The sequence below is a fragment of the Diabrotica undecimpunctata genome, chromosome 6, assembly GCF_040954645.1.
Source record: "Diabrotica undecimpunctata isolate CICGRU chromosome 6, icDiaUnde3, whole genome shotgun sequence".
NCBI lineage: Eukaryota > Metazoa > Arthropoda > Insecta > Coleoptera > Chrysomelidae > Diabrotica > Diabrotica undecimpunctata.
The window spans coordinates 102,642,750-102,659,531 of record NC_092808.1 but is presented as its reverse complement, the minus strand read 5'-3'; the positions used below and the strand labels follow the sequence as shown (position 1 = coordinate 102,659,531).

The 16,782-nt window shown below is 32.6% G+C and overlaps 1 protein-coding gene across 1 annotated transcript in view; it reads left to right on the top strand.

The window, feature by feature from the left end:
• The window catches only part of Mon1 (vacuolar fusion protein MON1 homolog), a 45,247-nt gene that overhangs the window by 14,227 nt on the left and 14,238 nt on the right, over positions 1–16,782 (top strand). The window contains exon 3 of the mRNA XM_072535031.1: positions 13,953–14,196. Coding sequence (XP_072391132.1) covers positions 13,953–14,196 — 244 coding nt within the window. The remainder of the gene's footprint in view (positions 1–13,952; positions 14,197–16,782) is intronic.

The following is a 16,782-nucleotide window of genomic DNA, read 5'->3' as shown; positions in this document are numbered from 1 at the left end:
TGTTTCGTTGTAGCAGGTATTGGGAAGTGTTTTATAGCCTTTATTTTTTCTGGGTTTGGCTTTACTCCGTCTGGAGTGACAATATGACCTAAGTAGGCCACTTCTTTTTTTAAAAATTCAGATTTGTCCAACTGTATCTTAAAGTTGGATTCACGTAGTCTCTGGAACACTTCTCTTAAATTTATGAGATGTTCTTGGAGGCTTGTACTAAATATTATGATATCATCTAGGTAGACAAGGCATTTTTCGTTTTGTATGCCTCTCAAAATGTTATCCATTACCCTCTGGAATGTAGCTGGGGCATTTCTAAGGCCAAATGGCATCCTTAAAAATTCATAATGCCCGTTTTCGGTGTTGAAAGCGGTTTTTGGGATGTCTTCTTCTGCCATTTCTATCTGGTGAAACCCAGATGCTAAGTCTAGCGTGGTAAAGTACTGACAACGCCCTAATTTGTCCAAGAGATCAGTAATATTTGGAAGTGGATATCTATCTCCTAAAGTGATAGCATTTAAACGTCGGTAGTCAACTACAACGCGAAATTTAGGTTTGTTGGAGGCATCGAGCTTTTTAGGAACCACCCAAATCGGTGAGGACCATGGAGAACTAGACGGTCTGATGATATTTTGGTCTAACATGCCTTGAATTTGATTTTGGACTTCTTTACGATATATTTCCGGATATCTGTATGATTTAGAATATATTGGAATCTCGTTAGAAGTTTTTATATTATGTTTTATTTTATTAGTGAAAGACAATTGGTTGCCCTCAATATGAAAAATGTCCGAATATTCTCTTATTAGTTTTAAAATGGAATTCCGCTCTTCGGTATTCATATGTTCGGTACGGATTTTCGAAATATCAAATTTAAATTTTTCGGTATATATAGAATTAAGATTGGGATGATTTATTTGTTCGTATTCATCGAACTTTTCAACTTCTATTGGTGAACTTAAATCAACTTTAAAATGGGACTCTGATGAGTTCGTAATAGTGCATAGGGCTTCATTATTAACAACTCTTGTAATACATTGGGGAATTTCTAATTTTCCTAATTTTGTATAAGGTACAATTACGTCACCATTTTCTATATTTTTTATGTTTAACCTAATTACTTGTTCGGAACGTGGAGACACTACTATACAATTCGTGCTGCCAGCGACCGGTCTATAATAGAAAATTTTAATTGAGCAAGTAGGTGTTTTTAGTAAATTATTTACTAAATCAATATTTGCTTGTAATAATTTTAAATTATCTAATCCTAATAAGCAATCGAAATAATCATGAAACTTAAATATATGATAATTTAATTTTAGCGGCTTTTTATGCCTAAATATAGACGAAGAAGGGATTACGGTACAGAAATTTTCCTTGGTAGTTCCAAGAGCAGTAGAAATTTGAAATGGTTTTTTGTATATTGAATTTTTAAAATATTTGTCACCTATTTTTGGTGTAATAAAAGATTTAGTGCTCCCGGTATCTATTAAAACTTTTAAATTATGTTCAGGGAAAATTATGTACGGCAATTCGCATTCTTTGTTAGTTAGGTTTAATAATTCTACATGCTGTGGTTTTCTTCCGAGGCTAGCTCCTCTAAAAAATGGTCTTGGGATGAACTTTCAGGACAATCTATATTATCTATATTATAAAGTTCTTCCGCGATAATATTTTTATTTTGGCTTGCAAAATTATTGGGGTTACGGAAATGAGTCCTATTTTGGAAGTTTTGAGTTGGTCTGTACGTATTATTAGTTGTTGTACTCATTGGAGTAGGGTTTGGGAATTTTCTATTCGGATTTGGCTTGAAAGCATCATTGTTTCCATTAAAATTTGAGTTTTTGCTTGTACTAGGATTATTTTGGAAAGAAGAAATCTCATATATTGAGAATTCGGAGGATGTATAGGGTTTTTCTGTGTTGAAAATTGATTCCTTTGTGTGTATTGAATTTGGGGTTGATGTATAATTTGTTGGTTTTGTCGAAAATTGGATTTTGGCCTGGATGAATAATTATTATTTTGATAAGGTTTGGGATTTTTACTGTGAGAAGAATTATTTTGTTCGAGATATATTTGAAAATCGTTTGTCAGAATGCCTAATGCAGAATTTAAATCTGGAGGATTCTTTGTACGCATTAGGGTTCCAAGAGGTTCTTTTAACCCACGTAACAGTACTCTTAATGCTAAATTTCGGAAAAAGCTACCGAGAATATTAATCTCAACCATATGTTCAGTTTTTGTAGACAAAACAGATATTTGATGATTTAATAGGTGTTGAATTCGGTTATAAAAATCGAATGGGGATTCATTGCCTTGTTTTAAATCTGAAATTTCTATGCTTAAAGTATAAATATCTCTTTTAGTTCTAAGAATACAAGAAGAAATATTAATTGCGGCTTCGCCTTTTATTTTTGCTATTATACTTGACATCAAATATTCATTTTGAAAATCATTTACATCCGCAGCATTATAAAATTTATTTACAAGTTTTTCGCAAATTTCTAAAAATCTAGGAAGTAATGTATGATTTCCATCAAAATCTGGAATCATATCTAAGTATTCTTTCTTTAATTGTGGAACTGTCATTTTAAATTTATTATTTAATTTTAATATTTCGGGAATTATTTTATTATTACTATTAAAATTTAAATTAGTTAAAATTGAGTCAGAATCTGTATCTGAGTTACTACTCTCTGAATAATCAGTATCTAGATTATAGTATAGAGAGTTATATTCATTAACGCCCGTTTGACCATCCAATCTGACTGCGCCAAATATATTTGAGTTTTCCAAAACTATATTTTTAAAAAATATTTATTTAACACAAAATACTAACAATAGGTTTTACTACGATAAAAGCAGAATCTAGACTAACTAACAATATGATTTTTTATACAGAAAGAAATATAATATTAAAAGTATAACATTCGGAACGTATGTTGTCTTAATCAGCGTTCTTCAGTTCACTGGACTTGGGTCATTACCTCATTAAAGCTTAGTTCGAAATTTATGGGTCGATAACTTATATATATATATATATATATATATATATATATATATATATATATATATATATATATATATATATGGCCTAGCCTAGGCCATAGGTCATTGTCCTCCTAGGCCATATATTTGGCCATTTAATTCAATAAAGCGATAGCAGCTTTCACTAAAAGATTTAATCTTTTACACATTTCGCATAGCGCAGAGGATACAGAAAACGATATTACCATATCGTTTTCGTTCACGCCCGCCAAAGCAGGTGGCGCCTTTGTAAGCTAACTACTGTTGTAGTGAAGTTTTGGGAGACATTGGTTGGACTTTCCGAGTTTGAATTTGTATCAGCCCAAGCGTCTGATGAGGCTGGGATAGGCGGAAATGATCATAACACTTTATTGATACCGTTTCGAGCACGGGAAGTTTAACGAATTTGTCCTCCTAGGCCATATATTCGGCCATTTAATTCAATAAAGCGATAGCAGCTTTCGCTAAAAGATTTAATCTTTTACACACACACACACACACACACACACAAACAAATATATATATATATATATATATATATATATATATATATATATATATATATATATATATATATACGGTTTTGTGTTTAATTTAATTTGTCTGTTATTTTCCGGACCCGAGAGATATTAGGATGCCTGGTCTCCATTGTAGAGGAATTCTGTTTTGTTCTATTATTTTTTGGATTAGTTTTAGTAGTTGTTTGATCAGGTCTTGTCCTCCATTCTTTAGAAATTCGTTCGGTATTCTATCATCTCCTGGTGTTTGTCTGTTTTTTTTTAATTTCCTTAATACTTCCTTAACCTCTTTCTGCTCTATATTTATATTTTCGTTTGCCTTCACCTCTGGTGCTGGTGGTTCATTATCGACACCTTTAGCAAATAAGGATCGAAAGTAGTCTGCCCATGTTTCCTTCTAAATGAATGTGTTTCGTTTTTATTAGTTATATATAAATTGAAAAGCCAAATATATATGGCGCTAGGGCATAATTATACAAACGCTCCGTGTATGAATCGGTATCATTAGAGTCCTAGAACGCATAACCTTGCTTCATCAGAGACTCGGGTAGATACAAATTCAAACACAGAACGGCCAGCGAATGTCTGCTTATTTTCCACCTGAAGTGTTAGCCACAAAAGGTGCGATTTATTTTGATGGGGATAACCGAAATACGATTTAATAAAATCATTTTCTATGCTTTTGAGCTGTTCGAAAGTTGTAAAGTTTACATTTCAGCAAAAGCCTGCTATCACTTTGATGAATTGAAAAGCCAATTATATATGGCGAAAGAGCACAAATCCATATATATTGTAATATATAATCCATATAGGTTGCGAAGTGTCTTGTGATTAGCACATCCAGAAAAGGAGGTGAGTTATTGTTTTCTGGTGGATTTGATTGATTCTTCTGTATTGTTGATGTTCTGGCTAAAAGTTCTAACTAAAAATGACTACCCGTTGCCATTTATAAACAAGGAATTTCACAAAATTGAAGAAAGGATATAACAAAATACCACAAGCAATCCAAAAACACAGTTACAAGAAGGGATTCAAAGATGACAACAATACCATATTTAAAGGGCTTATCAGAAAATCTGAAGAGGATAGGAAACAAGTACACCAAGAACAGAGACTTCAAGAAATCCCAGATATGCAAACATGCCTGGGACAACGAGCACGGATCACAATGGAAAGATGCATCAGTAAAGAAGTCTTCATCAGCAAAGAAGTCTTCATCTTACTCAACAAAGCAAAATGTGTAGCAAACCCATCAGCAGAATGTAGCAGGCTTTGGTTGCAATACGAAAAGAAGAATTCAAAAAAGGATATACCAACAATATAATAGCGGAGTAATAGGCGGTCGAAAAACATCGTCTACAATCTTATTCACAACACATGTAGCATGTATAAAATTTCCTATCATTGAATATTCAAGTAATAAAAAATTTTTTGGTACGCTCCTGGGCTATATATAAAATTTGGTGTCTTTGTTTACACTCGATATTCCCCAAGAAAGAATTCAGCTGCGAAGTTAAATATGATTATATTTAGTTTATATTTGTACGTCAAGGTCAGTTACGATACGATGTGAACGCGTGTTTTGAAAAAAAAATTTATACTCAATGCAATGTGTCAGTGTTGAAAAGTAATTACTGTTTCTATGTTTCTAAGTATCTAAGAGATTTGTGTCGTCTACAACAACTTTTAAGGATAACCACATGTTGCTATTGTGTCCAGTTGTACCTATTCCAGTTTTTAAGAAGCCGTGTCAAATTTTACGTCTCAGTGAACAACTTCCAGCCTCATTTTCCGTTTCAGAACATTTTTCCCAGTTTGGAGATGAATTTGTTCGTGTGGCAGAGAGTGTAAGTCCATTTCCAACCTCAATTTTCGCAGTATGAAGATGAATTTGTTCGTGTGGCAGAGAATCTCAGAAGTCCAGTTCCTAACCCCAGAAATTTCAAAAGTGCATTGTAAGTAAGTCCTAACCACAGAAATTTTAGTGAAACTCAGGAAGGAAAAACCTTTTCTTTCATCCGACAAGAAGATTCCTCAAAGCGGCGTCCATTTTAAATAGCTTGAGAACCTCCTTGTATTGTGTTTTGTTTCAAGAGATTCATGTAAGTACCCTTTTGTTTCATTTTTTTTAGTTGACCCAATCCAACCCCCTTGCCATTTACTTATCCACGACCCAGTTCTCAAATAAACCCTGCGTGGCCATTCGCCAAAGTTTCGCCAGGAAGGTGAAGAATTTCCTGGCTGAAAAATCTACGTACGTGGTTCAACACAACAATCACAAATCTTTTCAGAGCGGCATTTTGCAAAATACAGATTGCCATGATGGTTGCCAACATCTGAAACGGATAACCACTACAAGAAGAAGAAGAACCACAATTACGATATAGTTTTACACACAAACATATAACACAAAATACACAAAACAGTCAGAATTTGATATTCCTACAGTAAAAACACCACCTTTAAATTTTGTTCAGCCATTACATGTTGTTTGCCTCCAAGATCGAGGCCAATCATGTCAATTTGTACAACAAGAACTTTGGTGAATCATTTTCCAGAATTTGTATAATTATCTTTTTTGAAGACGTTTTCCAAAGTGGAAATCGAAACGTCAACCATTAGTTGGTTAAAGCTGTGATTTTCATTACAACCAATAATTATGGCTGGGGACTGCGTTTAATTCCACATAATGTGTGGTCGCGCGATATCTTATTGTTAGTCAGTCGTTACTGTCGCTACAGTCGTTACACTCGATTTTATTTTTTCACACATTTGTGCAATCCACCGCTCCGTCCATAGCCTGCGATAAGAAAGCTATGCTTCCAATAAATGAATTGTACGTGCAGTCATGTAGGCGAGCGGTTAACCCCTAAAAAGATGCTTAGAAACGGAGTATACCGACTAAATTATTTTTGCATTTCTACCGCACCAAACCTTTTTTATTCGAGTCTATATATTTTTTCAAGTTCAAATGCATTATTTTTTTTTTTCAAGCGGTCCGGAAATTGTAATTAGCAATTAACTAACTTCTTCTTTTAGCTATCATCACAGCTATCCGTAACTTATTTGCGGCTGCTCTGAAAAGATCTACTGAGCTGCAACTATACCACTCTCTTAGGTTTCTTAGCCAGGAAATTCTTCGTCTTCCTATGGATCTTTTACCCTTGATTTTACCTTGCATTATGAGCCTTAATATCTCATATTTCGCACCTCTGGTAATGTGGCCTAAATATTCTAGCTTTCTTGTTTTAATGTGCTTTATGATCTCACAATCCTTTTGTAGCCTTCCTAACACTTCTGCATTTGTAACTTTATATTATCCACTTTTCGTGCCAGCTTTCCATTCCATACAACAAAGTCGAGAACACATAGCATCTTAAGGCTCTTATCCTCAGCTCCAGAGGAAGGCCTCGATTAACAAACATTGTTTTCATTTTTATAAATGCTTGTCTTGCAATTTCAATGCGTGTCCTTATTTCTCTACCTTGGTCATTGTTTTCATTTACCCAGATTCCCAAATTTTTGTAGTTTCTCTTTCTACTTGTTTTCCCTCGATATATAGCCTTCCTACTATATGTTGCTTAGAAATAATCATGCACTTTCTTTTCTTAATGTTCATTTGTAGTCCAAATTTTATACTGACTTGATGTAATCTATTTACTAAGCGTTGCAGTGCTTCTAGACTGTCTGCAAAAACAGCGGCGTCGTCTGCGAATCTTATGTTATTCAAGATTTTTCCTTTTATTGATAAACCCTGTTGTTCCTCTGATAGTGCTTTCTTAAAAATAGCTTCGCTGTACAGATGGAAAAACAATGGGGACAGCACGCAATTATGTCTAACAACTCTTTTGATTTCCATATTTTCTGTATCGACATTTTCGATTCTAACCTTTGCTTTTGATTCCAGTACAGATTGACAATAACCCATATATCTCGACTACCCACATTCTTTTCTTTTAACAGTTTTATGAGTTTCTGATGTCGTACTGTACGCCTTTTGATAATCTATAGACATAGAGATCCTGGTTCATATCTAGTCGTCTTTGCGTGAGAACGTTAAAAGCGAACAGAGTCTCTCTCGTTCCTAGTCCTCCTCTGAATCCAAACTGGGTGTCATCTATATTTTCTTCTATTTTTTTTGTATAGTCTTCCATGTATTATTTTGAGAAATATCTTAAGTGTGTGGCTTATTAAGAAAATTGTTCTGTACTGGGAGCATTCTGTCGCATGTACTGACTTTGGTAGTGTGTCAAACGTGGACAGCAATCAATCTTTGAATATTACTTCTGTTGTATATACTTTATTGAACAGATCTAAAAGTATATGTAGTGTTTCTTCGTCAATGCAACTAATTAGCTCAGTGGGTATCTGATCTAGGCCTACTGATTTTGCGGTCTTTGCATTTCTAATTGCCTTTTCTAATTCGCACATTATTATTTTCGGTCCTGTTTGTTCCTGTGGTTCTTCTTGCATCATTCTATCATCGTCGAATAGTTTCATTATGTATTCTTGCCAAAATCTTAGTTTATCTTTGATGTCTGCAATGAGTTTACCATTATCATCTTTGAGCATCCCATATTGTGCTCGCTTTTTGGTATTTGTTAGTTCTTTTATTTTTTTATGCATATTAAAGCTGTCATATTTTCTGTCATACTCTTCTATTTCTATGCATTGATCTGTTAACCACTTTTCCTTGGCCTTTTTTGTCTCTACTTTAATTCTACTTTGTAGTTCTTGATATTTTTGCTCATTTCTCCGTTTGGCTTTTCTCCTCTCTTCCATTAATGCTAGAATCTCTGAACTAGTTTCTAGTTTCTGTGTCTAACAAGATTGCGACTCCATAGCGATGAGACGGATCGTTGTTTCCAGCATAATACATCATGCCGTTTTTGGTTATAAGTTTGCCGGTGTCTGGCCATTGTACGTCACTTATGCCCAGTATATTTATTTCCATTCTGGTCATTTCTTGTATTAAATTGTCTAATTTTCCTGGCTGGTACAAGCTTCTTGCATTCCAAGAAGCACTTACACTTGTTGCAAGTCTTATTGGTCTACATTTGTGTATTCTTAGACGTGGAATTTTATTATCTAAACGAGGATTTTGCTTTCTATCGACCTGGAAAGCCTCGTCTTTTACATGATCTTTTCCTTCCCTGCTGGATCTTGGTTTCCGGATTCCATGATCAGTATTGTTTTGACTTTTTTGCGTATTTGTCATGATGACTAGGGATGTAGGGATGTTCTGTTGAACCTTTAATGCAGTGGTTTCCCCTTGTCTTATGCATTCTTCTGCCGTCGACCAATTTATTGGTTCTTCCGCCTACTACCTACCGACTCATCCGCCCGAAGCCGTTGGTCGGTAAGCAGAGGATTGCTTATACTGATAATCACTCGGTTCCTATCTGCGTTAGCCATCAACATTGATGTTGCCCACCTTCTACCACGTGTAGATGCAGATTCGGATTTTTCCTTTATCGAGATTAAAACCTTTCGGCATTTCCTAATCTCTCCAGAGCTTTAGAAAGCTCTAAGAGTAAATAAGAATAAAACAATTTCCCGAATCGCTTCAAGTAAATTTTTTTTAGACGTATCTTATCGAAGTAAATACTTTTTCCCTCTAGGTTATTTTTCGAAAAATGCTTCCTTTTCGAGTTATTTGCATTTTTTTTTTTTTTTTTTTAGAAAAATGCCTTAATTAGTGATTTTTGGGATATTTTTTTCTAAAAAACTGCTAAATGTAGTAGTAAAAATCCAATTCTACAAAAAGCTTTATAACTTTAAACCTTCTAAATCTAATAATAATCTTTAAACCTATAAGTAAGAATATTTTGACAAGGATAAGTGGTTTATATTTTACTAAAAACATAGTTTTAAATTTAAACAAAGCGATGCGGGCCTTTCTCTCCGCAAACGTAAACGCTTATTATCTTATACAGCGATATATTGCTCGAAATGCATATTCGAAATATTTGATTCCATGTTTTGAGCAAGATACAATCCATTTATCATTGTCAAAATATTCTTACTTGTACTTGAAGGTTTAAAGATTATAAAGTTTTATATAGAATTGCAATTCATTGAGTAGTTTTTTAGACAAAAAATTCCAAAAATCACCAATTAGGGAATTTTTTCAACAAAAAATTGGAAATAACTCTAAAAGGAAACATTTTTCGAAAAATTACCAAGATAGAAAAAGTATTTATTTCGACGAGATACGTCTAAAAAATTACTCAAAGTGATTCGGGAAATTGTTTTTTTGTTTTGTTAATAAAAATTTCCGGTTCACTTGGAAAAATTAATTTTTGTTAAAATTTATAATTCTATACCTTTAGCAGATATAAAAACAGATTTATACAAATCGATATACTAATCCAATAATAGTACTCGTAATCACTATACAAATATTTTTGATAGTTAACTATTTACTTAGGCCAAGCCATAAATATTTTCTTATCGCGCCGTTATATTTTTTCATTATTACCATTTCTATATAATTTAACAGTGGTTATTGCTTGCTGGTATATATTGTATAAGGGCACAAAAGAAAACGGAATATGGCGAAGACGATACAACTCTGAACTATACAAAATATACCAGGATCCGGATATTATAACATTCATTAAAATAGGACGGCTGCGTTGGATAGGACATGTAGAAAGAATGGAAGAAGGCTAAATACCAAACAAAATATTCAAACAGATGCCAGTAGGAAAAAGAACAAGAGGAAGACCGAAACTGAGATACTTAGAACAAATAGAAAATGATATAACAACCTTAAAAATAAAAAACTGGAGAAAAAAAGCACGAAACAGATCAGAATGGAGAAGAATCCTGGAACAGGCCAAGACCCAAAAAGGGTTGTCGAGCCAGTGATGATGATGATATATTGTATAATAGTTTTGTATATGTACCAGTAATGTAACATTTCTTAAGCTCCTTCTTCTTAACAACTCTTAAGTAGTATTTTCTGTAATCGAACTGCATCAAAAGTTTATGAAAATCAATATAGATTAGGGTCAAGAGACCTGTTATGTTTTCTTTCCATCGTTTAATTATTATTCTGATAAATAACTTATAAATAAAATTATTAATCTGGAAAAGACTGTGTTATATAAGATTGCGCGGTAAATATAAAAAAATTAGTATAATTAACGCTCATGTGCCTACAGAAGACATGGAAATAAAAAATGAGTTCTACGAACAACTTGTGCGCTAATTGGAAAAGTACCAAAAAATGACATAAAAATAATCGTTGGAGATATGAATGCGAAAGTAGGAAGAGAAGATATTTATATGAATATAACAGGTGGTAAAAGTCTGCATAAAGAAAATAATGACAATGGAAAAAAACTTATACAATTTTTAATGGAACATAACCTTAAGATAGCAAGTACAAAATTTGTTCATAAAGATGTACATAAAATATCCTAGATCTCTCCTGATGGGAAAACAAGAAACCAAATAGATTATGTTCTTATTGAAAAAAACACAATAGATCAGTGACGGATTGTAGAAGCTACAGGGGAGCAGATGCCGATAGTGACCATATATTGACAATAGCCACATGTAAGCAAGAAAATCCCAAACAACCAAGAAAATGGGCAAAGTGTATGGAAAAGAAGGAGGAGGGAGAAGAAGAATTTCTTGCCTCTACAACCTAGGAAAATGGTTCAACAAATCTACAACCGGACTAAGGCTCTAGAGGAAACTGGCGTGTGGCAAAATAAGTGGTAAACCAGGACAAAATCAAATGAACAATAAACTCATTTGAACCATATAAATCACCGGGCCCGCGCGAGATTTATCCAATACTTCTACATCGCTAAAATCAAAATTATATCGGCATGAATTCGAACGAGCCATCAATTCAGCAGAATTGCAAGAATGCAAATCAGCTGAATGCAATGAACCTTGCTTTAGTTGATAGATTCCTTTATTTAGAATTTAAATCTGTTTAGAGTAAATATATGATGACTAGAAACGAATTGATCGAGAGTAGTGAATCGATGTCAAGAGTCGCTATTCTATGATGCTACCCATGACGACGTCATCTTGTAGCGCTAGTTCAGTGACGCTCGCCCCAGCATTTTACTGTAGAGAAAAAAAAACGGGTGTGGCAGTCCAGTGGGACTGCCGGTAGAAGTTATATTTCTATACACGCGTTCGCCGTTAAAAATTTATATATGAGTCAATCTGCACAATCATTACATATGTAATGCTATAGGTAAGAGAGAGCAGAAAGAGAAAAATAATTAGTTATATAGGTATATGGTGCATCGTTTGCTGTATATAAACATTTGACCTGTAATAGGAGTATAGTAAATGAAGGATTGTATCAATATTTTAATGAAAATATATATTTTTATTTTTGTGTGTGTGTGTGTTTGGTGAGTTGGCTTGGAAACTAGTCCTTTAGCCACAGAATTGTAATGTAAGATATTAGTTTTTAAATAATGTAACCAACTTTAAATAAAAAGTTACATATTAGTTCGTATACTTCTCTACTATCTAAGGAGAGTAAATGGGTGATGTTTATGGGAGTCTGAATTTTAAGTTCTGATAGTTTTGAATACAGCTGATCTGTTTCATACCTATGTTTATCGCACTTAAAAAGAATATGGTTGATGTCACATTGTGATATATTATCGCATGAGCATACCCCAGAAGGGATAATATTTAACTTAGCCAAGTGAGCTGGAAATGCACCGTGATTAGTTTTCAGTCGAGTAATTGTGGCTGTCAACTTCTTTGGCATTGCATATTTGAAAATATAGTCAACATCATATATATTTTTATTTTTATATATGTATAAAAGGAGTTGAATGCAAAAAAATTTTAAACATACTCTGCAGTAAAATTCATTGTTTATTTTGTTATTAATATAAAAATTACAATACAATAAATACACTGCAACATAGTTCAATATAATAATACAATATAAAAATTAAAATGTAATATTCATAAGTATTTAAAACTGCCAATATACATATAACTTACTTTACGAAGATAAAAATAAAAAACCAACAACTCGTATTATGTTGTAAATTTTCATTTTATTTTAAAATTTATGTTTTTTGCGTATATTAAATAAGATTAACGTGAGGTTTTTAAATATTTCAAAAATAAAAAAGGAAATTCATAATTGGGATTCGAACTCACAACCACCAGCGTATGAACCAAACACGTAAAGGATTTGCCAATTCGACATGACACTAACGGATTTCAAAATTGACAGTTCTCGGTAAAACAGTGATTATTTTGAAATACAAAAGCCTAAAATAATTATAAACGTTTAATTTTAAATAATACAAAACATATCACATAAATAATAATATTAATACATATTATATTATATATAATATTATATATATATATATATATATATATATATATATATATATATATATATATATATATATATATATACAAAATTATATAATATTAAATATATATACAAAAGGAACATTTTTATTCTCGAGAGAGGAAGAGAGAGAAAATATATCTTCTGTCTCTCTCTTACTCATTATCTTACATATTATGTAATGGTTTCACAGATTCACTCTCATGCAAATTTCCAACGCTGACCGTGCGTATAGAAGTATAACTTCAAAAGTAATATAAAACCAGTATATGTAGAAGCTTCTCTTTAAAAAAGATACACAAAATGAGATAGGCTAAATTAAAATCGGTTAGTAAACAAAAAAGTTATTGCAAAATCAACAACAAAATCGCTGTTTTTGAATATTATTAATAACTTTTTTATTATTTATTAAAATTTGTTTCAATGTATCTAAAATTAAGGATCTTATCGTGTTTGAATTGTGTGCAAAAGATGGGCCAGATCGTTCAATAGTTTTTGCGAAATTTAATTGATTTATTAGATTTTTTTGAAAAATGAGATAATTTCTAAAGATGGTCCAGATAATTTGATTGAATGGATTTCAATAATCCGGGGCTTATTTTCGTTGTTAAGACGTTTACTAATAACCTATGTAAAAAAAGTTTTAAAAAATTTAGCACTTTTTAAGCGTATGAACCATTATATTATAAATCATCTGAACAAAGAGTACTTAGCGTTCTCACTAGAGTAAAAGGAATGGGAAAGTCGACTGAAGAACCAGCAGCGCTCTTCAAAAAATACAACAAAGTTTCAAAATAGATCGCTCGGAAAAAAATTACATATTTCTACTTGACCAAATTTGATAATTGGGTACAACGTTAAAATAACAACATTTATCGTATTTTCATTGCAAAATTATCCAAAACAAAGCAGCTAATGACTACGGGATCTACAAATCTTTTTTAAGTCGCCTTTTTATTTTTTATTTATTGCAGTTGCACATTCATTTACATAACTGTACCACATTTTAAAGTTCCGTTTAAAAATTTAAAATAAATACATTTGTTTTATTTTAGTTATGTGTTTAATCAAATAACAAGTATTTTAACCCTTACAAGGCTAAATAAGATCTATGAACAAAGACAGAACTATGATTTAAGGAGGTTACTATCAGGAGTTGAGAGATTAATCGATCACCTTCTAACATTCTCCGAAAATGAACTATCTGTGATGCTTGGTGCAGTTCAGTGTCTCTCACTTGCAGCATCTGTCAGGGACAGTATTAGTTCAGCTATTGTAGGAGCGTGTAGCAAAATTAAGGTGAGTATTATTTCTGTCTACCAAATATATGACAAGTTTAATGCACCAGTTCGTTATATTCTTGTTTTTTATAATTACGCCGATCAAGCCGAAAACATTTACTCAACGCGCTCACCATTTAATAAAAGTTGCGCTAAATATCTAATCCTTCTTGTAAAAAACATGTATATGTGCTTATGACATCGAAAACAATGTCTATTTATCCCAATAGAACTCAAAGTAAGATATTTTATGGCTATACACCCCAGTGTAGGGTTAAACCGCAAATGCTTTCTAGATCCTATTTCTTGGTTGGATCAGTCCCTTTTGTTTATATTATCTTCTTGACAATATCTCTCTATTTTTCCTGTCTCTAGTTTTTCCTCTCCATTCTCTGACTCTTGATCTTTGGAGGTCTTTTTCAACTTCTTGCAGCCACTTTGATCTTGGTCTTCCCCTTCTCTTTCTTCCTCCTGGATTCCATTCTATCATTGCGTATGTCACTGCCTCATCTTCTGCTCGCCAAATGTGACCTAACCATTTAACTCTGCATTGCTTTATTTTAGTCACGATGTGTTCCTTAAGTTCTTCCTTAATCTCTGCATTTGTTCTGCTTCTATATTCATTTTGCTCTGTTCTGATTGGTCCTAGTATGGTTCTCATAATCGTTCTCTCTGCTATTCTTAAGTCTTCTTTATCTTTTTTAACCATCGTCATTGTTTTTCCTGCATATAATAATATTGGCCTAATTATGGTGTTATAAATGTTCATCTTAGTTTTCTTATTCAGTATTTTGCTTTTAAGTAATCTTTTGTTTGCAAAATAATCTTTATTCGCTGCTAATACTTTTCTTTTATTTCGGACTTCCTGTCTCCGGTTTTGCTTATTGTAACTCCTAGGTATTTGAAGTATTCTACTTCTTCAAACTCAGAAGTTCCTATTTTGATTTTTTCTTTCATTGGCTTTTTCCCTAATCTTAATATTTTTGTCTTTTCTTGATTTAATCTTAGTCCCATTACCTCCCCTTTCTCTCTATTTCTTCTAGCATTTCTTTCATCATTTTCCTGTTCTTTGCAATAATAGCAATATCGTCTGCATATGCAATTATTTGACCACCTCTTGTTCTGAGATTTCCTTTATTTATATTTCGTAGTACATATTCTAATGCTAGATTAAATAGCGTTGTTGATAAGGCATCTCCTTGTTTCATACCTTTATTTATACTGAATACCTCTGTCTCTCCTCTTCGTGTCTTTATGCTTATTTTTGTAGTTCTCATTGTCATTTCTATTAATGTTCTGAGTTTATGTGGAATTTTTAATTTTTTAAGTGCTATCATTAATCCATTCCTTTTAATTGAATCTAGTGACTGTTTGAAGTCTATGAATAACATTTCCAATTCTAATTTATATTCGTTTGCTTTTTACATTATTTGTTTTATTGTGTGTATTTCATCTATTGTAGATCTTCCTTCTGTGTATCCACATTGGTACTGTTCTACTGTCTTCTTTGCGATCTTTGATAACCTCCTTTTTATTATTGATGTCAATATTTTATATGTTGTATTTAGTAACGTTATTCCTCTATAATTTTCACAGATTTGTTGGGCTCCCTTTTTATGTATTGTTATGATCTGCCCTACCTCCCAATCCCCTGACATTTTCTCTTCTTTCCATATATTTTTCAATAGTGCCAGTACTTTTCCTCTCAGTTCCCTTCCTCCGTATTTTATTAGTTCCATATTAATTCCATCTTTACCAGAGGTTTTTCCATTTTTGCTTCTCTGTATTACTTCATCCAATTCCTCTAATGTTGGTTCTTTTGAAATTTTGATGTCTACTTCATCTACTTCGTCTGCTTCTTCTTCGTGCACCGTTTCCTCCTCGTTATGCATTTCTTCTCCTGTTGTTTCCTCCGTCAAGAGCTCTCTATAGTAATTCCTCCATATTTGCTTGTATTCTTGATCCTCTATTATCACCGTTTCCTCTTCACCTCTTATTTTTTATTCAGTTTGTTTTGCCTATCTATTTTTTTTTTGTTTTGTTCTTTCCTGCTCTATTTCCTGCATTTTTTCGTCTACCCGTCTTCTTTTATTTTTCCTTATCACTTTCTTAGTATTCCCTCTTAATTTTTCATATTCTTCTCTGTCTTCCTCTTTATCTGTTCTTAGCCATTTATTTCTGGCTTGCACTTTTTTTTATTTCGTTACATTCTTGTTTATACCATCCATTTTTTGTTTTAGCCTGACTTTTACCTACCTGCATATTTCACCTTCTTTTATTGATTTTTTGATCGTCTCCCATTCTGTGTTTATATCTTCTGTTTTATATTTCTCTTTTATTTGAACTGTTACTGCCTCTTCATATTTTTTTCTTCGTTCTTCATTACTCATTTTATTGACATTCCACTTTTTATGTTGGTTTTTCTGTTTTGTTTTAATTTTAACTTTTTGTTTTATAGTGGATGTGACCATGTAGTGGTCTGAATCTGCACACGGACCTCTAAATGTTCTTATATCTTTTATTGACGATTGTTTTCGTTTAATAATCATTATGTGATCAATTTGACTATATGTTTTCTAATCTGGTGACCTCCATGTTACCTTAT